This window comes from Microtus pennsylvanicus, chromosome 13, assembly GCF_037038515.1.
Source record: "Microtus pennsylvanicus isolate mMicPen1 chromosome 13, mMicPen1.hap1, whole genome shotgun sequence".
Taxonomy (NCBI): domain Eukaryota; kingdom Metazoa; phylum Chordata; class Mammalia; order Rodentia; family Cricetidae; genus Microtus; species Microtus pennsylvanicus.
In genome coordinates, this window is record NC_134591.1 from 52,713,219 (window position 1) to 52,737,817 (window position 24,599).

The 24,599-nt window shown below is 49.8% G+C and overlaps 2 protein-coding genes across 2 annotated transcripts; one reads left to right on the plus strand and one right to left on the minus strand.

Annotated features, from left to right (window-relative positions):
• Positions 1-2,371: 2,371 nt before the first annotated feature.
• On the minus strand, positions 2,372-9,346 carry C13H1orf50 (chromosome 13 C1orf50 homolog). Its single transcript, XM_075944772.1, has 5 exons — positions 9,208-9,346; positions 8,976-9,091; positions 4,653-4,739; positions 3,477-3,608; positions 2,372-2,998 (listed from the first exon to the last, which is right to left on the minus strand). The coding sequence occupies exons 1-5, from the start codon at positions 9,284-9,286 to the stop codon at positions 2,813-2,815; spliced, it is 600 nt and encodes a 199-aa protein (XP_075800887.1). The 5' UTR covers positions 9,287-9,346; the 3' UTR covers positions 2,372-2,812.
• Positions 9,347-9,489: 143 nt separating this feature from the next.
• Positions 9,490-23,237, plus strand: P3h1 (prolyl 3-hydroxylase 1). The gene is made up of 15 exons (XM_075945185.1): positions 9,490-10,043; positions 11,806-11,958; positions 12,486-12,675; positions 13,273-13,404; positions 14,036-14,175; positions 16,449-16,538; positions 16,835-16,887; positions 17,056-17,177; positions 18,882-19,009; positions 19,130-19,225; positions 19,691-19,841; positions 21,268-21,385; positions 22,007-22,082; positions 22,291-22,431; positions 22,765-23,237. The coding sequence occupies exons 1-15, from the start codon at positions 9,570-9,572 to the stop codon at positions 22,918-22,920; spliced, it is 2,220 nt and encodes a 739-aa protein (XP_075801300.1). The 5' UTR covers positions 9,490-9,569; the 3' UTR covers positions 22,921-23,237.
• Positions 23,238-24,599: the final 1,362 nt, after the last annotated feature.

The window sequence follows — 24,599 nt, forward strand, 5'->3', positions numbered from 1 at the left end:
CCTGGGAATGAGAAGGCACTTGGTGCTTAGGAAATCATCAGGACAGAGGGATGAGGGTCGTCGGAGAGTAGCTGCTGCATACACTCATTGGCCCTAATCCCCCATTCGTCATCCCTCAGCCAGGCAGATTAACCAGGTAAGAGCACTGGCACTACCTGGTGGCCAAAATGGGAAGTACATCTTCTTGGACAAGAAGTTTCTCTTTGGAAACCACTGATCTCCAGGCGCAGCTCGCTGTTGGAAATACCAAAAGCGAGAGAAATCTACATTTTCAGTGATTCAGCGTGATACTGCACGCCAAAGGATCTGAGGAAGATAGAGGGAACCGGAATGTATCCAGGAGGTTATTCTGCCAGTGCTGTGTGCAGTCCAGATCCGTGGTATCAACACCATCCAACCACAATCGCCTTTTACCCAAAACCGGTTACCTTTCCTGTCTCAACACTGATCTCTGCCTCCTGATCTCCTCGCTCCTGTGTAATGCTCTCCCCTAAATGTAGGCTGGCCTAGAGACTGACTTCTAGACAATACAGCAAAGATGGCCTTTCTGTGGTGCGACTCCACAGGCTGGAACCTCCGTTCTGCTCGTGAGCTCCATCCTTTCTGATGCAGAGTGCACCTATGTTTTCAGGGACACCTGTGGTAAGAAGCTGAGGGAGACCTCTATCTATCCATTAGTAGGGAGCCCAGCAATCTCCAATGAACCAAAATTCTGCCAAAATCACGTGAGCTTGGAAGCAGATAGTAAGGCCCAGAGAATCCAGCCCTAGCCAAAAACCTGATTATAGCCTTGCAGTACCAAAGAAACCCTGAGGCTGAAGACAGTGAAGCCACGAGCAGGTGAGTGTCGCCTTAAACCACTAGCCCTGCGACAGTGCTTACCTCCTTACAGACTACGCACTACTCAAAACCATCATTACCACCAGGTCAGAACCTCCTCAAGACCTGGGCAACATTCCGGAGTCAGGATCCAAAACACCCCAGGAAAGTCTACCAGGTCTGCAGCTTCCCAGCGAGGGGCTTTCCGCAGCTCACACAAGACAGTTCTGTGTGAACAGAATGGCCATGTTCCTTGCTAGATTTCGGCTTCTTCTTGTGCTAGGCATGGACCACTTCTAGCTCACAAGGTACACTGTTCATAAGGGAAGCCGTAAACACCAAGACAGTGTATACCCGAAGTTGGGCCTGTGGGCTCCAGTACATATTCCTCACGTTCTTTAGAACACATTACAGTAGACGACACTGCAATGAAGAAGCAGTCACTCTGCTTATGCTATAAATTGAAACGAGGTAGAATCCAAAAAAGTCCACTCATAAGAGTTTTGGGCACAAAAGGCCCCATTCGGTACTGTTTGTCTGCAGTACTGGAGACGGAACCAGAGCCTGATGCATGCTGTGTAAACACTTTCATACATGCTATGTAAACACGCTAACATTAAGCTACATCCCCGGTCCCTCTGCAGTTCATGACTTATTCAGTAAGCAATAAAAATGAGTTTCAATCAGTGTTAACATGTTAGGTGTGATGGTTCAGTCCACTAGGGAGGCTAAGGCAGGATTATCACATTGATCAAGGTTAGCCTGTGCTAGTCAGCTGCAGGCTAACCTGGGCTACAGAAAACCTATAAATAAATAATCCCAGTCAAGCCACAATCTGTGGACAGGTGAGTGGTTTTCCTTGTTTTCACCCCCACTGCTCTACTCTCTTCCAGTCTCTTTTTGAAAAGATTTTAAATGTATGAATATGTATATCTGGGTGTCTGGATGGCTCATGGAAATCAAGTGTTATGAGATCTTCTGGAGTTAAGAGCTACAAGTGGGCCAGGCGGTGTTGGCGCACACCTTTAATCCCAGCACTCAAGAGGCAGAAGCAGGAGGAACTCTGTGAGTTCGAGGCCAGCCTGGTCTATAGAGCGAGTTCCAGGATAGACTCCATAGTTGCTGAGAAACCCTCTCTCGAAAAAAATTTTAAAAAAACAAAACAAAACAAAAAAAAAAAAACAACAACAAAAAAACGGGGTAGTTGTGAGCTGTCTGACATGGGTGCTCGGAACGGAGCTCGGGCCCTCTAGCAGAGCTGCAAGCACCCTGAACTGCTGACCCCTCTCCAGCCCTTCCACACTCTATCTTAAAAATGCCATTTGATGGGTTTGTCCTGCGGGGTGCTGAGCTCAGGCTGTCCTAAGGAGGCTTCAGAGTGGGCTCAGACAGTAGCAGCCTTTGCGACCTCTTCCAGCCCTAAGCATCTGCGAGGTTTAGGATGGCTGCCTCAGTCTCCAGTCACTCTCACTAGGCAGGAAGGGCAGAAGGGCGAACCAGAAGGACGCCATGAGGACTGAAACTCTAGAATCAGCACTCTCACCCAGCCATGCCAAGTTGTCTGTTTCTTTTAATCCTCCATAGGCAACACTGCAATTCCTGAATCAACCTTAAATTGGCACAGCACCTACGTAGACAGCTTCAATACCAACCTGACACAAAAGACAGGAAAATGACCCAGCAGCTTGTTGTGGGAAGAGAATTCTTCCTTCCCCAGTGCTGAGGTGAAGGAAAGCACTAGCTAATCCTCTGAAACCGAGTGACTGGGCATCAGTGGGCCCAGGAAGATCCCACAGGAGTTCAGCGATTCCATTCACCATCCTTACTTGGTGAATGTCTACATTCACCAGGCTTTCCTCCAAGAAGTTCATGACTCACCCCAAAACCCAAAGTCCCCATGAGCCACACACACACACAAGGAAGAGAATGTGGACAAGGAGATGGTTGGTGTTGGTCAGGCCTTTGTCATGAGCACTGTTCCTCAGAGCCACACTCAGTGAGTTAGTCCCTGGAAGGTGGGTTCGGTGCACGGGGGCAAGGCCATGGGCTGGTTCAGCAGCTTGTCCATCATGCCAATTTTAGCATCTTGCTTCTCAATGTCTTCGTATGGAGTCCACGACAAGTCATGTTGCAGCTTGTAGGCACCAAGGAAGCCATGTGGACAGCCTGCTCCCCATTCCTAGAGGGCAAAGGAGCAATCCTCATCAGGATGAGAAGTGAACAGGGCTCTTTCTCTACATAGACTTCTTTTTATGCTTTTCACTTCAGACTACTCAAACCATCATTGGAACTTATATTACACATCAGAAATAATGAGTATCACCAGGTGGTGGTGGCGCACGCCTTTAATCCCAGCACTTGGGGGACAGAGCCAGGCAGATAGATCCCTGTGAGTTTGAGGCAAGTCTGGTCTACAAAGTGAGTTCCAGGAAAGCCAGGACTGTTACACAGAAAAACCCTGTCTTGAAAAATAAAAACAAAGAAAAAAGGAGAGAATATCATTCAAGCACACACACAACTTTTCATCATATAGGGGCTCACATCACTTCACTTTCTAGGAAACCACTGACCAAGCTGCAGGCTACATTTTCATACAAACATGCCCAGCATTTCTCAAAGGCTGGAGCTGGTCTGCAGTTAAGAATGAATGTTCTTACCTCTGGAGAAATGATGGAAAAGTACTGCTGGCCACTTTCCCGCTGGTAAAGATAGTAAATGCTGCCAGGTTTTTTCACCATATTACAAGCTACGTGGTGCAAGTCAGCATCTCTGCGAGCATCTTCCAGTACCTGCCAGCCACACAGGTAAGGCAGGGGATGAGTCAGAGGTACCCAGCTTCACCCACATTACCCTAACCAAAGCACAAACTCCAAGCTGGCAGTCTGGTTCCCCAGCAGCAATGGCTCACCACTGGGGTTTGGAAGAATGCAGGTTACACAAGTTGCTGTGCTGGGAAAGTTACTAGAGGGGTAAGATTTTAATGCTGCTGTGCCTGACTTGGGGGATTCTAAGTTCTTTTCCTGGGTCAAGTACATTTCTTTCTTTTTTTTTAAAAAATATTTATTTATTTATTTATTATGTATACAATATTCTGTCTCTATGCCTGAAGGGCAGAAGAGGGCGCCAGACCTCTTTACAGATGGTTGTGAGCCACCATGTGGTTGCTGGGAATTGAACTCAGGACCTTTGGAAGAGCAGGCAATGCTCTTAACCTCTGAGCCATCTCTCCAGCCCTCAAGTACATTTCTTAAGAAACTCTTCCTCCCTTAAAAAGCTTCATCTTACCTTTCTCCTGCATAGGAAACAAAACCCACTTCTGCTTAACTTCTGTTATGGTTCAGATGTCATTTGTCTCCTAAAGGATGCTAGGAGCCTGGCCACCAGCAGAGTGACGTAAGAGGGAGGGCACTGCCCTCAGAAGGGAATTCTGGGGAGAGCGACGTGAAGACACAAACCAGGACTTGATGTTGTAAAAGCCAGGGCCTGACGCCTGAATCTGTAATTCAAGATGTGTCTGTTCTCCCACACATGCTCTGCTGTGACTAGATGTGACCCAGAGTTTTCCCCACAGCTGAGCTACACCAGCACCATGGCCCTCGAACCTCTAAATACAAAATAAACATCATTATAGGGCTAACCTGCTCCAGGTATTTCACCATAGCAACACGAAATAAACTAATGAAACCTCTTGGGCATATTTCTGGCATTTAATCAAAAGGTCTACATGTTCAGAATGTATGAAAAACGAAGAAGGCACCATGATTATAAGTTCGGCTAACCCTCCCAAGCAAAGGAAAAGAAAAGCCTGCCTAACCTGCACTGGCCTTTCTCACCTTCCTAGCTTGTTCTTGCAAGTGTTGGATTTGCTCAGCAATGACTGTCAGCTTGTTAGTAGCATTTGCTCGGATGAATTCATCAGCCTACAAAGGAGAGAAACCATACTGTAGGGTGAAAAGGCAAGTGGCACCTGTGGTCACATCAAGATGCAATTCAAGGACTTATGCCAACAGCTTCTGCGTCTACCTAAAATGTTCTTCCTATTCCATTGCCATGTAAATTTCCACCCACCCTAGGGCCCAACTCAGGAGAAGCCCACACTGTAATGACCCGCACCCTTCATCTATCTCCACTACTGTTCACTCTCAGCTCTAATCACAAGGTTTGGTGCTTCCGCACCCTCACCTCCTGCCACCAAACATGAGCACGTCCTCCATCTAAAGATCACTCCCTTTCCTCTCTGCACAACTAAACCCTCCATTTCTCAGGCCCCCTTGTTTGGTTTTGCTTTCCTATTGTGGAGTCCAAGCTGTTATGTGATGTAGGATGTTCTTATATATGTTAGAGCCAAGTACAGCGGTGCACACCTTTAATTTCAACATGGAAAGCAGAGGCTGGTGGATCTGAGTGTGAGGCCAGGTCTACAGAGCAAGTTCCAGAACAGAGTTCCAAGCTCAGGCAGTGAAGGAAGCCATGGAATACAGAAAGCTGGTAAAGACGGCATTAACAAGGGAGTCATGTTCCAGCCCCAGCAACCAGCTGAACTTTGCACCTTCAGCCACGTGGTTCTGGCTTTAGAGTCAAGGAGAGAAGAAGGATTATGGAGTCTCCCCCATGACTAAGGAAAGCCACTGAGGTCAGGCAAGGGTATTCCTGCATGGAGGCCCAGAGAGGCCACTGCATGAAGATGTGAAAGTGAAGCCTGGATTTGTTGGAGACCCCAGGATGTTGGAGATGGCAGAGAGCTATCCTATACCTTGCCAAGAAAAGCTGTTAACAGCGAGTGGAACCAGCCCAAGAGAGAAAAATGTGTTGCAATCAACAAAATTGAAAGAAGCTGGAGATCTGGAAAGTTTTGACATCAGACTTGGTGATGCAGAGTTTTGAGTTTGTCCAGCTGGTTTTCGGTTTTGCTTTGATTTCGTATTTCCTAACTATGCTCCCTTCACTACGTTTTGGAATGATAATGTATATTCTGTGCCATTATAAGTAGAAAGTATGTTATCGGCTTTTCTATTTTGATTTTACAGGGGATTACAGTTAAGAGATTACATGTATTTCAGAAAAGACTTTGAACCTTAGACATTTAAATAAGTTTGAGACTGTTACAGGCTATGGAGACTTTTGAAGTTGGACTGATTTTTGCATTATGATATGTCTAAAAGCCTTTGGGAGAGAGGGAGTGGAATGCAATAATTTGAAAGAAAATGGCCCCTAGAGGGAGTAGCGCTATTAAGAGGTTTAGCTTTGTTAAGGTAGGTATGGCCTTGTTAGAGGAAGTGTGTTACTGTGAAGCTAAGCTCTGAGATCTCAAATGCTCAAGATACACCCAGTGTCTCAGTTCACTTCCTGTTGCCAGCCTATCAAGATGTAGGACTCTCAGATCCAGGACCATGTCTTCCTGCATGCCACCATGTCCCACCAAGATAATAATGGCCTAAACCTCTCAAGTTCTAAGCCCCCATTAAATGTTTTCCTTTATAAAAGTTATTGCGGTCACGGTGTCTCTTCACAAAAATTGAACCCTAACTAAGACAATATGAGTGTATAAGTGTTTTACCTGTATGTATGTGCACTGTGTGTGCGGCACCTGAAGAATTCACAAGAGGGCACACGGTCCCCTGGAACTGGAGTAATGAATGGTTGTGAGCCACCAGGTAGCTTCCAGAAACCAAACATGTGTCCTCTGCAACAGCAAGTACTCTTAACCCTTCAGCCATCTCCAGTCTCAAAGGTACTTATAATTGCTAAGCATTGATCCTCTACCTAGCCAGCCCAAGAACCTCTGTATTAATAACGACATCTAACTCTCAAGATATGATAACCTGGGCTGGAGAGATGGCTCAGTGGTTAAGAGTACTGCCTGTTCTTTCAAAGGTCCTGAGTTCAATTCCCGGCAACCACATGGTGGCTCACAACCATCTGTAATGAGGTCTGGTGCCCTCTTCTGGCCTGCAGACATACACACAGACAGAATATTGTATACGTAATAAATAAATAAATTAAAAAAAAAGATATGATAACCTTACTTAGGCATTAAGACTCGGGTGTAGCAACTGAGGTTTTACAATTAATAAATAGCAGTTAAGGGATCTGACCACAGTTGAGTCTAATTCCAAAATCCATGCCTCAATACCAAATCTCCCAAAGCTTTCTGAACACATATTAAGGGAGCCAGCAGTCAGTCTTCTTAGCAAGTGTGTTTCATATGTAGACCGTGAGAATGTTGATTCACTTAGCCTTTAGCGTTTTTTCTTGTATAGGGATAGGTGTCCGGCTGCATGCGTGTAGGTGCACCATGTTCAAGCAATGCCCACAGTGGCCAGAGAGGGCATTTGATCCAATGGGACTGGAGTTAAAAATGATTGTGAGTTGTAATGTGGGTGCTAGTAACAGAACCTGGGTTCTTTCCAAGAGTAGTCAGTGCTCTTAACCACTGAGCCATCTTTCCAGCTCTCAATTTGTTTGTATAGCATCTTTTTCTTCAGTTTCTCCAAGATGGATCGGTTATACTGGAGAATTGGAGGCAACAGAATAATATAACCTTTATATTTCACTAGGTTATGGTATAAAAGACAAAAACTGTGCCGGGCGGTGGTGGCGCACGCCTTTAATCCCAGCACTCGGGAGGCAGAGGCAGGCGGATCTCTGTGAGTTTGAGACCAGCCTGGTCTACAGAGCTAGTTCCAGGACAGGCTCCAAAACCACAGAGAAACCCTGTCTCGAAAAACCAAAAAAAAAAAAAAAAAAGACAAAAACTGTATTCCTCCTTTCTTTGGCTGAGGCCGTGATAGTCACTCAGAGAAACTCAAAGTACTGTTTGCCCAAGATTTTGAACCTTGCTACTTCCCTCTCAATAGCAATTTGACTAAATAGACACATGATAGTCTTCTCATCCACAAAAGTTCTATTTTGTTCCCGTTTCTATTTGTATAAAAAGGTAAGGCTTTAATTAAAGACGCTTCCCTAAACATCTGAAGTTTTCTCAAATAAAACAGCAGACATAGCTTTTTTTTTTTGTTTGTTTGTTTTTTTTGAGACAGGGTTTCTCTGTAGCTTTGGTGCCTGTCCCGGAACTAGCTCTTGTAAACCAGGCTGGCCTCGAACTCACAGAGATCCGCCTGTCTCTGCCTCCCGAGTGCTGGGATTAAAGGCATGCGCCACCACCGCCCGGCTCAGACATAGCTTTTTATGTGAGGGATTTGACCACATTATCACTAATTTTCTTGACCAAAGCAATCTTTTGAACATGATCATTGCCAAATAAGCTAGTTTACACAAGAGGGAGGGGACACTAGAAGCTTTTAAAGTAGTCAGGCTCTGGCACTGAAAAGAATTCTACAGAAGAGAAGGACCCAGGGGCTCTCCCACCTCAAATGTCTCATTTTACAGACTCTGAGCTCCAGAGAGAAGCAACTTATCCAAAGCTAATGTGCCCAGACTTCTATTGCCTTTTCCATTATCTTGCATATGTTCTTTATCTGTTATGGGAACTGATGTCTAAGCTCTGGACATAGGAATATTGAACCCATTGAAATTCACCAGGTGTGGCAGCCCCCGTTAATACCCAGCCTTTGGGAGGCTGAATAGGAAGCCAGCCTGGGCTATCCAGCAAGATGAAACTGTCTCCAGTTGTTGTTGTTGCTGTTTTCATCTAAAATGGGAATTTTACCCTGTCCCTTTTTACATGTTGTTTTTGGTGGTGCTGAGGATCCAATTCAGCCTAGGCAAGTGGTGTAACCACTAAACTACACCTCCAGCACCAATTTTTGGTTTAAAAGGAAATAGCATATATTTCCTCCACAAGGTCTTAGGTAGCAGATAAAGACTCTACGGGAAGCAGCATAAAATAATGAACTATTCAAGTATATGGGATAGAAGATGAGCTTGCTGGCACACACCTTTAATCCCAGAACTCAGGAGGCCGAGGCAGGTGGAACTGAGTTGGAAACCAGACCAATCTAATAGTGAGTTCCATGATAACCCTGTATCAAAAACAAACTAACAACAAGGAAGAACTGGAGATAGAGCGATCCTCCTCGTGTGTGAAATGGGATGGTAGTACTGCCGAGCTCAAGGGTTGTCCGAGGACGCAGATGAAATTTTAGGTCGGAGCCCAAAGACGCAGGGTTTAAAGTACGGAGATGGCGATTCCTCACCTTTTGCACCTGCTCGGCGAGCGCCACGAGGTCTAAGGGATCCCCGACCCGGTTGGTGTGGTAGGGGCTCACCAGAGCCAGGCCGCCGGGGGTCGGGGTGAGCTCCACCAGGGCTCCTGCGACACACACCCGGGAACACGGGCATAAGTTGTAGCCCTCAGCCTCCCGCGAGACAGCAGAGACGAGCCGCCCGGCTACGACCTCTTCCCCCGGCCAACTCAGCCCCACCTACCTCCAGGCCCCGTCGCCTCCTGTACCCCTAGATTTCCAGTGCCTCTTTCCAGCCGGCCGGGAGCCGCCGGGTCCGCCATGACAGCGCTTCGGCCCCACCGCCCACGGGGGAAATGGGGCGCAGGCGCACAACAGTTTGTGGGCGGGGCTTTCTCATTCGCAAGTTATTGAATGCCTGAGTTTGGAGGCGGAGCCCCGCGAAGAACGAATGTTCCGATTGGTTGAAAGCAAGAGGCGGTGCAAACTTCCTGGCCACGGACTCCGGGGCTTGAGGCGTGGCTCGTCTCCGAGTGTGGCTTCTGCGGGGCGGGACTCTGGCTTGTGCCCGAGGCGAAGTGTCCCGTTAAGTGAAGGAGCCAGGCCATGGCGATGAGCGCCAGGAGGCTGCTGGCCGCGCTGCTAGCCGTCGCCGCAGCTGCCGCGTCGCGGGCCGCGGAGGAGTCTGAGCCGGGATGGGACGTGGCAGCCCCCGATCTGCTTTACGCAGAGGGGATCGCCGCCTACGCTCGTGGGGACTGGCCCGGGGTGGTCCTGAACATGGAGCGGGCGCTGCGCTCGCGGGCCACCCTGCGTGCCCTCCGCCTGCGCTGCCGCACACGCTGCGCGGCCGAGCTGCCGTGGGCACCTGACCTCGACCTCGGCCCGGCCCCCAACCTGAGCCAGGACCTGGGCGGCGCCGCCCTGCGCGACCTGCGCTTCTTCGGAGCCCTGCTGCGCCGTGCCGCCTGCCTGCGACGCTGCCTCGGGCCGCCCGCTGCCCACTTGCTGAGCGAGGAGCTGGACCTGGAGTTCAACAAGAGGAGTCCCTACAACTACTTGCAAGTCGCCTACTTCAAGGTGCGACTAGCCCGGAGCCCATCGGCCCGGGAGACCTGGGGTTCTCGGGGAGCAGAGCAGGGACGAGTCCGCAGGGAGGAAAAGGGGCCTTTTGGCTAGAGAGCTCTTGGCGGATTCAGGCCCCTTCATCCAATTCTTCTGGGCAGATGCTAACAGCCCAAGCCCAGAAGAACCTGACCTTTCCTTCTGGAAAGGCGTTCTAGAGGGAACCGAGGCGACCGCTTGGGTCTCCCAGCCCTACTTCATTGCAAGTGGTCCAAGTGAGAAGCTAGGCGCTTCAGCAGCATCTTCCTTCCGGTTCCTTCTCCAATCATGCTTTTCCTGCTCCCGAATTCAAGAGCAGCGCCTTCAGGACGTGGGATTGCCACGTCGCCAGCATGGGCTGCCTGGCTCTTCCCTGTGGAGGACCCTCTGGCTAGTATGCCAGTTTTTGGTTTTGTTGTTTGTCTTTGTATTTGTGTTTAAAGAAAATGACTGTCTTTAGGGATGCCGCAGCGCTTTAAGGCCAAGTCAACAAACGGGCTTGGAGCAGACTTGTCTGGCAGCGTGTATTTCCAGGACTCGGGGCACTTGGCGTTTATTAACTGATTTGCCACGAAGCAGCATCTTTTGAATAGATTCTATTAGTCCCATTTGGGGCTGAGGGCTGCGCCACACACACATCTACAACAACAGTTTGAGAAACCTTCGATTCTCCCTAAAAGATTTGAAGGCTTTTGTAGACCTCAGATTTCCTCTTCTGCCCTCCATCCCTTCTGGTTGTTGGAAGGAGAGCTGGACCTACAAGCCCCAAATGGTTGGGTTCTGACTTAGGTCGTGGCACTTAAAAGCACTACTTTAAAATTTATTGGCATTGACAATGACTGAACATCTGCTACATTCCAGTTCTTGGGCAGGTGATTAAAATAACTGGTTGACTCTTTTCCTTATGTTACTGCTAGGAGACACTGCACTAAGGGCTAACTAAAGTGGTTATGCAGATAGTTAGGGTTGTGGGAGCACAAAGGAGGGGTACTTCAGTTAAATTAGGCCTGCCTGAGAGAAGAGGTGGCGTTGAAGAATGTTCCCCCTCCCTCCCAGAGAGGGGAAGGAGAGCTAGAACATAATACCATCTGTACCATGGGGGCAGTTCACCGCAGTGACTCCGGTGTAGGGGTGTATGTGAAGAACAGAAGGACCATAAAGTTTAGGGAGGCTGGCTGGATTCAAAGAAACCTTCTGCACACTTGGGACAACCACCATCAGACTTAGCTTTCAGAAGGTTAATTCTAGAAGTGGATGGATAGGATAGGCGGAAGGAGAAAGTGGCGGCAGTGGAAAGGGGAAAGACTACCCTTGTGCGGTAGACCACCAGAGTAGGCCAGGCGCCAGTGCCTAGAGGTGAAAAGGCTCATAGGTGGGGTGGGTAAGGAAGAAAGGCGCCTGTCTTGGAGCATCAGGGAGTGCACGCTGGGCATGGTGGTGGTCCTCTGGTCCCAGCCCTGGATTCTTACCTCAGTGTAATTGTTCACAGCCCTTTCTGCCCTGTTCCCAGATCATTGAGGCTTTAGACTCTTCAGTCGCTACATTTCATTGTTTGTTTGGAGACAAAGTTTCACCTGTCATCCCAGCACTTGGGAGCTGAGTCAGGGGAATGAGAGTTTGAGGCTGACCTACAGGACAAAACCCCATGTTAGTAGACACACCCACAGAGAAACCAACCAAGCGAATAATGAAAACCCCAGAGTTTGGATGGGAATTCAGTCTTTTACTTCATCCGTAGATAAACAAGCTAGAGAAAGCTGTGGCTGCTGCGCACACCTTCTTCGTGGGCAATCCTGAGCACATGGAGATGCGGCAGAACCTCGACTATTACCAAACCATGTCGGGGGTAAAGGAAGCGGACTTCAAGGATCTCGAGGCCAAGCCCCATATGGTGAAAAGACACCCCTCACCCTCTGTGTGTGTGTGTGTGTGTGTGTGTGAGAGAGAGAGAGAGAGAGAGAGAGAGAGAGAGAGAGAGAGAGAGAGAGAGAGAGAGAATTTATGTGGGTGCCTGAGGAGGCCGGGAGAGAAGGGAGAGAATATCATAGCCCCTAGAGCTGGAGTCATAGGCAGTTGCCAGCCACCGTATGTGGGTGCTGGGAACTAATCTCAAATCCTCTGAAAGTACATGTTGTTAATCACTGAAGCACCTTTCTCTAGCCCGTTATCTGAAAACTGTAGGCTCTCCAGCAATGTATAAGGATTACAGCAAACTCTGCCTTCCACTGCACTAGGGGTTCTGTGTGTATCCAAAGCTATGGGGAAGCCCGTCTACTCACAGCTTCTTCATGTAGCAGACCCAGACTCCCCCTTTCCGTCCACAGTTTAGAAGTAGGGATTAGGACCTTCATGTCAGGGATTTCAGACAAGGTGAGGGGTTCCTCCGGGGCCTGTTTGAGTATACCTTTCCTCCAGTAGCATGAGTTTCGGCTAGGAGTGCGCCTCTACTCTGAGGAAAAGCCCCAGGAAGCTGTGCCCCACCTAGAGGCCGCGCTGCAAGAGTACTTTGTGGCTGACGAGGAGTGCCGCGCCCTCTGCGAAGGGCCCTATGACTACGATGGCTACAACTACCTAGACTACAGTGCTGACCTCTTCCAGGCCATCACAGGTGCGTCCATTCTCCACCCTCCAGGACTGTGAGGTCAGATTGATGCGTGCACACACTACCTGAAGCCTCATCCTCGATCTCTTCTTTTTTTCTTTCATTTTTTTCTTTCATTTTTTTCTTTCATTTTGGATTTGGGGTTTTTTTTTTAATATTTTTTTTTAATGTTTTTCAAGACAAGGTTTCTCTTTGTAGAACTGGCTGTCCTGCAACTTGCTCTGTAGACCAGGCTGACCTTGAACTCACAAAGCTCTGCCTGCCTCTGCCTCAAACAAAAGACTCCTAAGCACCCACATCCGTGTAATCCCTGTACTAGAGCTTGGTGATCAGACAGTCTCATCATATGTGTGAGTTTCTGTGGGAGAGACCCTGTCTCGAAAAAAAAAGTAGTAATAAGGTGAGAAATGCTGAAGACCCCTGGCATCACCTCTGGCCTCGACACATGAGCGTTCACACGTACCACACCCCTGCACACACGTGCACAGATATATGTGCATCTCCACCACACAGAGATTGCGTTCCACTTCAGTTTGTCCATCGAGCCAGAATTTGAATCCTAAACCATGACTTTTCTTATTCCTCATCTTTGGTTCCTTCCAGATCATTATGTCCAGGTCCTCAGCTGTAAGCAGAGCTGTGTCACCGAGCTGGCTTCCCACCCGAGTCGAGAAAAGCCTTTCGAAGACTTCCTTCCTTCACATTATAATTATCTACAGTTTGCCTACTATAACAGTAAGGCCTGCTTTCTCTCTGATGCCTCAACAAGAAGGCTAGCCAGACAGCAGGGTTTGCAGCCACCCTACTTCTTCAGTGTGTCTAGCATATATGTCTATGGGAGGCCACATGTACAGTGATCCCTGGGTATTTCGTCACAAGCCACTGGCCGAGGTAGCCAATGTCAGTGGCCCAAAAGCTAAGAACAGAGGACTCCAGGGCCTCTTATTTGGACCCTCTTTTTGCATTTGTAATCTATTTTTGCATTTGAATTAAAATGAATAGCAAAAGTAAGGCTGTACTACTGTTGAAACCAGCTCACAGGACATGGCCAGACCTCCTCCCAGTAAAGGGACTAAAAATATCCAACAGAGGGGGTGTAGAGGGGGGCACGGGACAGCAAATCAGCAGTTATGTGCTGGGTACCTACTGGGCACCAGCCATTATAGCATGTCCACGAGTACGTGTATAGTTGAGCTGAGGAGATCTGTTTATGATCTTCCTCTTCTAAACAGTTATGTTGTGTAGCAAGTCTTGCTTTGCCCTGTCATCATGGCCTCAAGGCTTCTCTGCAACCAGATGCTAAATGGATGTTGGTGCCCATGATTACACCCTTTCCTCAAAAACATTCTCTTTTCTTCCTTTACAGTTGGGAACTATACACAGGCTATTGAATGCGCCAAGACCTACCTCCTCTTCTTCCCTAATGATGAGGTGATGAGCCAGAATCTGGCTTATTACACAGCCATGCTTGGAGAAGAAGAAGCCAGCTCCATCAGTCCCCGGGAGGTAGGAGGGTTGCTTCAGTGAGGACAGCTTCTGGCTGAACCCAATCAGGAGGCAGAAGGGTACTGCTGGTGCAGGGTGGAACAAGTTCTGGACTCAGCTTGTCACTCGGGGTGGGGAGGAGTACCAGGAGTTTGCAGAAGGCCAGAACCTCACAGCAGCCTCTGGATTTGGGTGTGTGCTCTTCAACTTGGAACGCAGAGGTTTCTCTTCCCTGCTTGATACCCAACCCAGATGCTGCTGGATGCCACTGCCCAACGCCAGCGCTGTTTCCTTCATAATGGGTTTCTGGTTCCGTTCCCCGCCAAGTGCGTGTCTCCCTGCCATCGTCTGTTCTCTCCTATCAGTCAGCATTTCTCACGGCCCTAGAATGAGAAAGAAAGTCTTCTGTGGGGAAGACATGGTTCCTCCCACACAGCTCTGGAGTTGAGACTCCAGAGAAAAGAATCATATTGTCAGCTCCTCCCAGGTGACGCTTGCTTTCTTGTAGTTACCCTTCTTGGCCACTAGGTGGTGGCCATCTAGCTTTAAGAAGGCCTTTCCTGTCTTTGTCTTGCTTAGTTAATACTTTTTTCCTTCCTTGTCACCTATTAGCCCGGGAAGGGGGAAGGAAAATACTCCACCTGGAAACGTTTACCTAGAACTCTCTACCGGGAAGGGAGTCGCCAGCATTGGTTTGAGCCCCAGCCCAGGCCTTGCCCCTTACCCCTTTGTAATCAGTGTGACTGTCATTTGTGCAGGCATTCTGCCTGCTGTAGCGATGAGAAGCGAAATAACTTGTGCGGTGGATCTTATTAGTTAGTGGCAGCTGGAATCTGCTGTCTGCCTTGTCCCTGTACTGACATGGTTCCTGACACATGGCTGATACTCAGTAGGTCATTGTAGGCTAATAAGTAGCAGCAATGGGGTCTGCTTCCTGTACCCTCATTGGCTTGTTGGTGAGAGTTAAATGAGGTAGCACATGTGACTTGGTGTCTGGCGTTTGGAGGAGGAAGCAAACAATTTAAACTCCTTCAAATTTCATCTTCTTGGGCGATTCTGGTAGCTGATGAGTAGACTCCTTTAACATGTCTCCCCTTGAACGTCCTCACCTTTATTACTGTCCTTTTCTCTTCCTTCTGCTGCTTGGATCCTAGCAGGGGACCTGGGGAAAGATGTGACCCCAGAAAGGACTCAGTTTCCCTGCCCTGGGTAAGCCCTCCCCCTGAGCACACATGGGATATCAGAATACCACGCTTAGCTGTTCTGCAGCTGCCTGCCTTCAGGGGGATGGGGTCTGGTCCTTCTGAGGGGTGGCAGGTGGCCAAGTAGCAAGAACATGGGCCTGCAGACCCAATCCCTGAATTTGAGTGGAGTATCACTTTCAGTCCTGCTCCTTCCTCTTTAACCCATGAGAAGCAAAGGCTTAAGGATCACAAGCTCAAGGCTAGCCCGGGCTGCATAGAAAGACCTGGTCTCAAAACAAAAATGGCAAACAAGATGACTCAGTGGGTAAAGGCATTTGCTGCCGAGACTGATGACCTGAGTTTGATCTCTGGACCCAAATGATGCAAGGGGGAACTGGCACATTATTCTCCAACCTCCACACCTACAGTGCAGCATTTGTATGTATACACGCACACACGCACACATGTGCATACACATACAATAAATAGAATAAAAGATTCTTTTAAAAAATTGTTTGCCTGGTCTACAGAGCTAGTTCCAGGACAGGCTCCAAAGCCACAGAAACACCCTGTCTCGAAAAAAAAAAAAACAAAAAAAAAAAATTGTTTGCCATACGAGCTTGTAACCTAGTTTAATCTATAGAACCCACATAAAGCTGGACAGAGACCATAGACTCCACAAAGTCACCCCCTGACCTCCACACATGCACTGTGGAAGTTGTACGCTCCAGAACACACGAAATAAATAAAATATAACAAAGAAAGTAAAAGGAGGGCTGCAGGTACAGCTCCGTTGGCACAGAGCTTACTAGCATGCTTGAAGCCCTGGGTTTGGTTCCCAGAATTGAAAAAAAAAATGGTGTTGTGAAGCACATGTTCCATTCTGAGAATCATCAGATCTGTTTGGGAGATCCACTGGGATCTTCCATCCAGTACAGCTGAGTTATGCTGCCCTCAGGGTCTTCTTGAGCACAGAAGAGAGACCTTTGGCTCAGACTGGGCAGCACATAACCTGTGATGGGGAGAAATAGGGGAATATAAAATGCCAGGGAAGACCGCCCTAGGGCTAAAGGGTAGAGCTTAATTCTAGGAGAGTCTTTGTTTCCTCAGAATGCCCAAGATTACCGACAACGAAGCCTGCTGGAGAAAGAACTGCTTTTCTTCGCTTACGACATTTTTGGAATTCCCTTTGTGGATCCGGTGAGCCACAGCAGGAACTAGAAGGAAGGGAAAGAGGGAAAGGGGGGGCACTGAGAGGTGAGGGAGTCCACGCTGTACAGCTCTGAGGAGAGACTGTGGGGCTGAGCCAAGAATGTGGACCCTGAGGGTGGGAGGCAAAGTGGAAGAGGAAAGGGAACCCTGGACCACTAAAAGTGACAGATTTCAAGAGCCCACTTCCTCACAGGCATTGAGGCAGTGAACTCCTGGAAGCCCTGTGTCATACACTGGGATCTGGAAGGTTAAGTCACCCTACTTGTTATTCTGACCCACCTCAGGACTCATGGACCCCGGAAGAGGTGATTCCCAAGAGACTGCAAGAGAAACAGAAGTGAGGGCCTTGTAGAAATGCCATGCTTGGATCGGTCTGACGAAGCGCTTGAGGCTTCCTGCGCCCAGGCAGATGAGAACTCCTGCCAGGGGTGGGCAGGTCCAGTCTGGGAAGTTGGGGTGGGAACCGGGGCTGGCCCCACAACCTTCAACACTGTCATGCTCACAGGTCAGAACGTGAAACTGCAGCCCGCATCTCCCAGGAGATTGGTGACCTTATGAAGGAGATAGAGACCCTTGTGGAGGAAAAGACCAAGGAGTCTTTGGATGTGAGCAGACTGACTAGGGAAGGTAAGCCAGCAGAGGGGGGCATGTCCACAAGTGGGCAGCCAGACAGGTCTCCCCACATTCACCAGGCGGCAGCACCCACTAGGGCTTTGTTCAGCCCATCACATACCAGCGTCTGCCTGAACAGTAGGCACCAGGACTTCCTCCACATCCAGACAGCCCTGAGAATGGGCCTTTGCCTTAGCAGTGAGATTCCTGTGTCAGTTACCAGCGTAGTCACAGTAAGTCTGGATGGCATAAACTTTCCTGTCTCCCTCTCCAAACTCTCTTCTGACCACTCATGGTATTATCAAACGCCAAAACCTTCCTGTCTTCTCTGCTCCATTTGCTGTGCTCCCAACCCCTGGTGATGGCCGCTCTCTGCTCTCCTTCTCCTCTCCTGCCTTTTTCTCTTCCATTGCCTTTGGCCCACATAGGCCCAGTCACCTCCTGTCTGTCCTTATCCTTTCCCACACACAAACACCAGGACCAGGGGGCTGGAGAGATGGCTCAGCGGTTAAGAGCATTGCCTGCTCTTCCAAAGGTCCTGAGTTCAATTCCCAGCAACCACATGGTGGCTCACAACCATCTGTAGTGAGGTCTGGTGCCCTCTTCTGGCCTGCAGGCATACACACAGACAGAATATTGTATACATAATAAATAAATATTAAAAAAAAAAAAACACCAGGACCATACGGGTATCCACAGTAGTCAAGCCTCCCCCATTCACATCCTCTATATGTGTTCACATTAGCTTGCTGTCGAACTCATAAGGTAGCTGCTATTAGAGTAATTAATCAAAAACTAAGGTTGGACTGGGCCGTGGTGGCACTCGGAGGCAGAGGCAGGTGGATATCTGTGAGTTCGAGGCCAGCCTGGTCTATAGAGCAAGTTCTGGGACAGGCTCCAAAGCTACACAGAGAAACTCTGTCTCAAAAAAAAAAAGAAAAGAAAAGAAAAAAAAACGGGACTGGAGAGATGGCTCAGAGGTTAAGAACACTGGCTGCTCTTCCAGAGGTCCTGAGTTTAATTCCCAGCAACCACATGGTGGCTCACAACCATGTGTATTGTAATGAGAGATCTGGTGTCCTCTTCTGGTCTGCAGGCATACATGCAGGCAGAACACTGTGTACATAATAAATACATCTTTTAAAAAAAAAAAAAAGCTAGCAACTGTCTGAAGAGATGGCTGAGCAGTAAGAGCACTGGCTACTCTTCCAGAAGACTCAGGTTTGAGTCCCAGAACCCATAGGGTGGCTCATAACTGTCTGTAACTTCAGTTTCATGGGGATCTGATTTCTTCTTCTGAATTTGTTGGGCACCAGGCACACGTGGTACACAGATATACATGCAGGCAAAACACCCACACACATAAAAATAAAATATTTAAAAGAAATTAACCTCAGAGTAATTTTAGTAAATTAAGTAATCTGCTAAGGTCACACAGTAAGTGGGGGATTCAGGGACTCAAACCCAGTTAGTTCTTTAATTCTGAAGTGCATGTTTTAAGACTACATGTAGCCGTTCACTCAGTGGGTAGAGGCCCAAGAGCTAGCAGCTGTTTGTCGGCAGAGTGAGGCCTAGGATCTGGACCTCCTGATCCTGTCCTCTGGACTACACTTCCTTTGGAAGTAACAGGGGAGGGGTTTCTCTGGGATGCCTATGTTTTCCAGGGAGGCCTTGGGCAGAGCCTCTGCGGGACTGGTCAGTCTTGTCCTTGATTTGCAGGTGGCCCCTTGCTGTATGAAGGCATCAGTCTCACTATGAACTCCAAAGTCTTGAACGGCTCCCAGCGGGTGGTGATGGACGGTGTGATCTCTGACGATGAGTGCCAGGAGCTGCAGAGACTGACCAATGTAAGCATCACCCCGCTTCCAAGTGCTCCTCCTGGGTGCATGGGTCCCTGTTACCCGTAGTTGTCACCTCTCATCAGACACTGCCCTAACTAACTTCGTCTTGTCTTCTGGGCCCATTAGGCAGCAGCAACTTCAGGAGATGGCTACCGAGGCCAGACCTCTCCACACACCCCAAATGAAAAGTTCTACGGTGTCACTGTCCTCAAGGCTCTCAAGGTAAAATCCATCCTGGCTCTCTAGAGCATGGGGCAGGAGAATCTACTGGTGATGGAGGAGGAGGGCACTCCAGCTCTGGAGGAGTCGGGGTGGGAGGTAGATAGGGAGAAGTGTCTCGTTGCTGACATCACAGCTGCCAGGGAGTGAGGATAAGCTCTGCCAACGAGATTTCCTTGTAAATCTTGGCTGTTAGATGAGGTGTAATAAAAATGAGGCAAGTGAGATCAGATGGGTCCCCAGGCGTGTGGGCTGGCTGTGAATCGGGGCTGACCCCAGAGGCCGTGTTCCTCAACAGGGTACGTGAAATATGAAGGAGAGAGGAGAGGAGACTGTCGGGTGTAGTGAACGGAGTGCTTGTCCCTTCAGCAGCGGGAGGGAGATGCTCTCGGTATGCAGCCTGTACCTCAGTGTCCCGGCAGCCTATAGAGGAGCGTCAGGGCAGCTCACCACCAGTGTTCTTTGCAGCTTGGGCAGGAAGGGAAAGTTCCTCTGCAGAGTGCCCACATGTACTATAATGTGACGGAGAAGGTTCGGCGTGTCATGGAGTCCTACTTCCGCCTGGACACACCCCTCTACTTCTCCTACTCCCACCTGGTATGCCGTACTGCAATAGAAGGTAGGCCTCACGGGACACTGAGGACACGGAGAAGAGGAGGGTGTGGTCCCTTCACGGTGGCTGAGAAACCTGCGCAAGTACGCAGGCTGCAGCCCAACATGTTGAATCTGGCAGTAGCATGGAGAAAGATCCCGTCAACTAGCCAGGGGTCAGGAAGCCTTCCAGGGAAAGTGGTGGGAAGTTTGCAGGATGGATGTGTTTGTGGAGTCCACAGGGAAACAGGAAGCCCTGCAAGCCAGGGAGACCAGGTCTAACAGAATGGAAGCACCATGGGAGCTGAGAATGTTGCCAACTCACAGAGAGCCATGTTCTGGAGTTCGTGTTGTCTGCTTTCACTCGGTCCTGCACTGTGCAGCAAGCAAGCGCTCTCTTAGCAACTGTTAGATACCAGTCTTGTGTGGGAGCTAGGGCATGAAGTCCAAGAGGTACAAGACCTTGTTCTTCTCCCTGATATGCCCTGTGCTTCCCTGAGCAGGGGGAGGCAGAGCCAGGCTTCAGGGATCACTTGTGGCCCACAGCCAGCTCTGTCCTACTGTAGCGTTCAGAAGACTCTGGCACCAACACCTCCTTGGAAGGTGGCTGGCAGTTCTCTCTCCCTCAGGGTGTTAAAAGCTCGAAGAAAATCTGGACACAGCAGGAATGTGTCAGGCACTTGGCTGCGTGCCACAGAGCCTCGAGGTGGAGGAGTGCTGGCACAGGGAGGAGTCAGCAGACACTGCAGGACCTGGCAGAGCCTTCCTTTTTAAAAGATGAATCTTGCTGCTCTATGTGGTGAGATTGGGAGCAGGTGGAGCAGAATAGAGGCGGGGGAACTGGTCAGCAGTGGCCATAGTAGGTGAACATGAAGGCTGGAAATCTGGAAGTGTCAAGGAGGCAGAGAGAAGAGATGCCCCAGGAGAGGTGTAGAGGAAGACAGGCAGGTGCTGGTGACTGGCTGGACCTGAAGGGGCAGCATCTGCCATCCCCACACAAAGTGTGCCAAGGTTTACCCTGGAGGAGGTGTGATCCACTGTCATTTACAGCCACCCTGTCTGTTCTCTTTCCACATATTCTCCCTGTGTGGTTCTCTGCCATCCCCAGTCCCAGAGCCCCACTTCTCTGGCTACACTATGCTGCTTCTGTTGAGCTGCACCGCCCCTCCTGCAGGCCCGCTGTGCCCATCAGCTTCCTCTGTTTACCGCTACGGTCCTTCTATTTAAGAAAGTCTCTAGCTCTCCCAGGATGGTGGCACTCAGCCCAATCTGCTTTGTTGGCATCGCTAAGCTTTGGCTTAACCAAAGACCCCTCACAGCCCAGTCCATGACAGTTCCATAGACTCACATACATTTGAGAGCACTCCTCTGTCCCCTGCCCCATGTGTCAACAAGAGAATCTCTCACTGTGTCTCTTGTATGTCCTACTCTAACATGGATTATCTTGGCCTCAGAGTCGCAGGCTGAGAGGAAGGACAGTAGCCACCCAGTCCATGTGGATAATTGCATCCTGAATGCTGAGACCCTCGTGTGCATCAAGGAGCCCCCTGCCTACACTTTCCGGGACTACAGGTAAGCGCACCACAGGGGGGGTGCCAGGGCACTGTGCTTGCCCTCGGAAGTCCCTCCATGTCCTGTACTCTGCCTCCCCACCCTTGGTGCACGCACAGGCAGAGGCAAGCTGTCTGCAGGGGCCAGCCCTCACCCTAGTTTCCACATAGGAAGACACAGGAAGACTGTTAGTAGGGGAAGCCCTCAGGAGGGGTGTGATAGGAGGGCATGCGGGGTTGGGCACACAAGCTCACTAGCTAGGGTGTGATGGAGTCTCCCAGGTGGTTGGGGGGACCTTGTGAGATGTGTATAGATTCAGAAAAGCTTCTGGCCCAGCTGCTGGCTGAAAGCACACAGTGGGGGCTGGAGAGATGGCTCAGAGGTAAAGAGCACTGGCTGCTCTTCCTGAGGTCCTGAGTTCAAGTCCCAGCAACCACACGGTAGCTCACAACCATCTGTAATGAGATCTGGTGCCCTCTTCTGGCCTGTAGCACACATGCAGGAAGAACCCTGTATACATAATAAATAAAAATCTTAAAAAAAAAAAAACGAAAAGAAAGAAAGAAAGAAAGAAAGAAAGCACACAGAGGGGAGTTCCAGGGAGCAGGGGATAAGCCATGTCTGGATTCCCTGCCTTCCCAGTGCCATCCTTTACCTCAATGGTGACTTTGATGGAGGAAACTTTTACTTCACTGAACTAGATGCCAAGACTGTGACGGTGAGTGCTCCCCTGTCCTCATTCCCGGGGACAGAAGCTGATGTCCCCAGTGCACAGAATGACCACTGGGCTTCCCCCACTGGTACCTGTCCCCAAGCCAGGGACTTTGGGACATGGCGGTTCTCCTTTGACTGTCCTCTGGTCCTGGTCCTAATTACCCAATACTCTCCTGAGACCTTTTCCCATTTCGCCTCTTTCCTCTCCATAGGCAGAGGTGCAGCCCCAGTGTGGAAGGGCTGTGGGATTCTCTTCCGGCACTGAGAACCCACACGGAGTGAAAGCCGTCACCAGGGGGCAGCGCTGTGCCATCGCCCTGTGGTTCACGCTGGACCCGCGACACAGTGAGCGAGTAAGAGCTGTGTGCAAGGCTCTGGCTTCCTCTGAGAACTGCTGCTAGTTCTGGGCTAGGAGCTCCCCACCCCATGCATGCTGCAGCACTGCTGCCTCGCCCTCCCTGGACCACCCTTTCCACATGTGAGCAGGGGACCAGCGTAGGCATGATGGGAGTCCTTGGCTCACTCCTTGGACCCTGTTCCCACTACCAGTGCCTAGGCACCAAAGTTTAGGCCAGCTGGGAAAGGAGGTGGTCCCACGGCAATATTGCCATTGTTCTCTCTGGAAGCAGCAGCTAAGAGGATAGGGGAAAGGGAGTTGCTTGCTGAGAAATGGTTTGCCGTTGCAGGACAGGGTGCAGGCAGATGACCTGGTGAAGATGCTGTTCAGCCCAGAAGAAGTGGACATCCCCCAGACGCAGCCCCTGCATGACCAACAGGGCTCCCCAAAACCTGGAGACAAGTCTCTGTCAGACAGAGAGTTGCAGCACAAAGATGAGCTATGACAGCAGCTAGGTCACACATGGGTGTCATTGGACCCATGGGAACTCTGTCCTGCAGCCTGGACTTGCCAGCCTCTCGGCTGCAGTGTGAGGGGCACTTTTGTCCGCTCACCAGCCAAAGGATCCTGCCCACAGCCTTCCCCATGGTGCTACCGTTCTTAGAGTGGACGCGGCAGGGTGCTACTCCTCCGGGCTTGGCTGAGGCTCAGGACATAGGCCCAGAACCACCCTGGGGCCTATGTAGGCAGCTGCCTAGTGGCAGCATGATATTTAAATGTCTGTATAGACAACCAAAGAATAAATGATTCGTGTTTTTTTCATTCAGTGGTCTGTTCCAGGAGAGGAAGTGTTTCCATTCTACCCCAGAGACCGTGTTTGGTGGCAGTTTCTCTGGCCAGTGTGTGGTGGCCCATGCTACACAGGAAGGCCTGGCCTAGTACCCAACACGGTTACTTCCTGTGCAGCCTCAGGCCAGATGCTGAACCCAGTACAGAAGGGGCATCTTGATCCTCACTGTGTCCACCGTCTGCGGGACCTGTGTGGCTCAGATATAGCACCGGCTGTGACAGCACTTCATAAACTATAAAGCCGTGGATGAAGCATCCTGGTTGTTGCTAATCCTTCTGGCAGAGAGCAGCACTCAGCAGTGCTCTGGCGTGTTTGCTTCCTGCTTTGCTGGCCTCAGAACCTGTACCTGAGAGCCTTGTGTGCAGGACGATGCCCCGAGAGATCAGAAACACAGAACTGGAGACTCAGCTCCTCTGGCCACACAGCCAGCACCAAGCCTTCACCACGCTTGAGATGCCACAGGACAGAGTATAGGAACCTGCACCTGAACAATCATTAGTCAGACAATATTTATTTAGTGAGCAGCGGCTCGTAATGGGGTCATGAGAGGGAGCAAAGTAAGCCTGGTCCTCATAGAGCTGTATTTTATAGGAGATACGTAATAAATGTGTAAATATCATGAGTGTGGTTTGTATAGCCTAAGCCTTCGCTGTAGAAAGTCAAGTCAGGGCCCCAAAGCAGAAGAAGCAGAAGAGATGACTCAGCGGGTAAGAGCCTTTGCTACTCTTTGCTTCCTGGTACCCATATCAGGTGACTTAACCACCTGTTTCTCCAGCTCCAGGGACTCTGATGCCCTCTTCTGGCACCAACACAAACATGGCATACACACATACAAATAAAAACAAATCTTTAAAAGAAAATAAAAGACTAATACAGGGGCAGAGAGTGGACCAGGAAGAGGAGGGCAGGTGGGCAGATGCTGAAGGCTCCAGCATCAGGATGTGACTACCATATTAAATGTCTCCTTGGGTGCCAGGCAGTGGTGGCGCACGCCTTTAATCCCAGCACTCAGGAGCAGAGGCAGGCGGATCTCTGTGAGTTCGAGGCCAGCCTGGTCTACAGAGCGAGTTCCATGACAGATTCCAAAGCTACAGAAAAATGACCTCGCCTCCAAAAAGAAAAAAGTTTCCTTGGGTAATACATGGAGAATAAGCTGTTGGGACAGGAATGGAAACAGCCAAACAGGCTGTTGAGTGATGAGGGAGAGGAGGAGGTCAGGGCCAAGCAACAGAAGGAGGTGCTGGGGGGCTGGAGAGATGGCTCAGCGGTTAAGACCACTGCCTGCTCTTCCAAAGGTCCTGAGTTCAATTCCCGGCAACCACATGGTGGCTCAC

Bases quoted from the DNA above. Each gene is read 5' to 3' on its own strand.
- C13H1orf50 (XM_075944772.1), bottom strand. From the start codon at position 9,286: ATGGCGGACCCGGCGGCTCCCGGCCGGCTGGAAAGAGGCACTGGAAAT. The intron at 4,740-8,975 runs GTGAGGAATCGC...TCTCCTTTGTAG, and splicing joins TCGCCGAGCAGGTGCAAAAG to GCTGATGAATTCATCCGAGC. The intron at 3,609-4,652 runs GTGAGAAAGGCC...TGTGGCTGGCAG, and splicing joins TGCAAGAACAAGCTAGGAAG to GTACTGGAAGATGCTCGCAG.
- P3h1 (XM_075945185.1), top strand. From the start codon at position 9,570: ATGGCGATGAGCGCCAGGAGGCTGCTGGCCGCGCTGCTAGCCGTCGCC. The intron at 16,888-17,055 runs GTGAGGGCCTTG...TCATGCTCACAG, and splicing joins AGACTGCAAGAGAAACAGAA to GTCAGAACGTGAAACTGCAG. The intron at 22,083-22,290 runs GTGAGTGCTCCC...TCCTCTCCATAG, and splicing joins TAGATGCCAAGACTGTGACG to GCAGAGGTGCAGCCCCAGTG.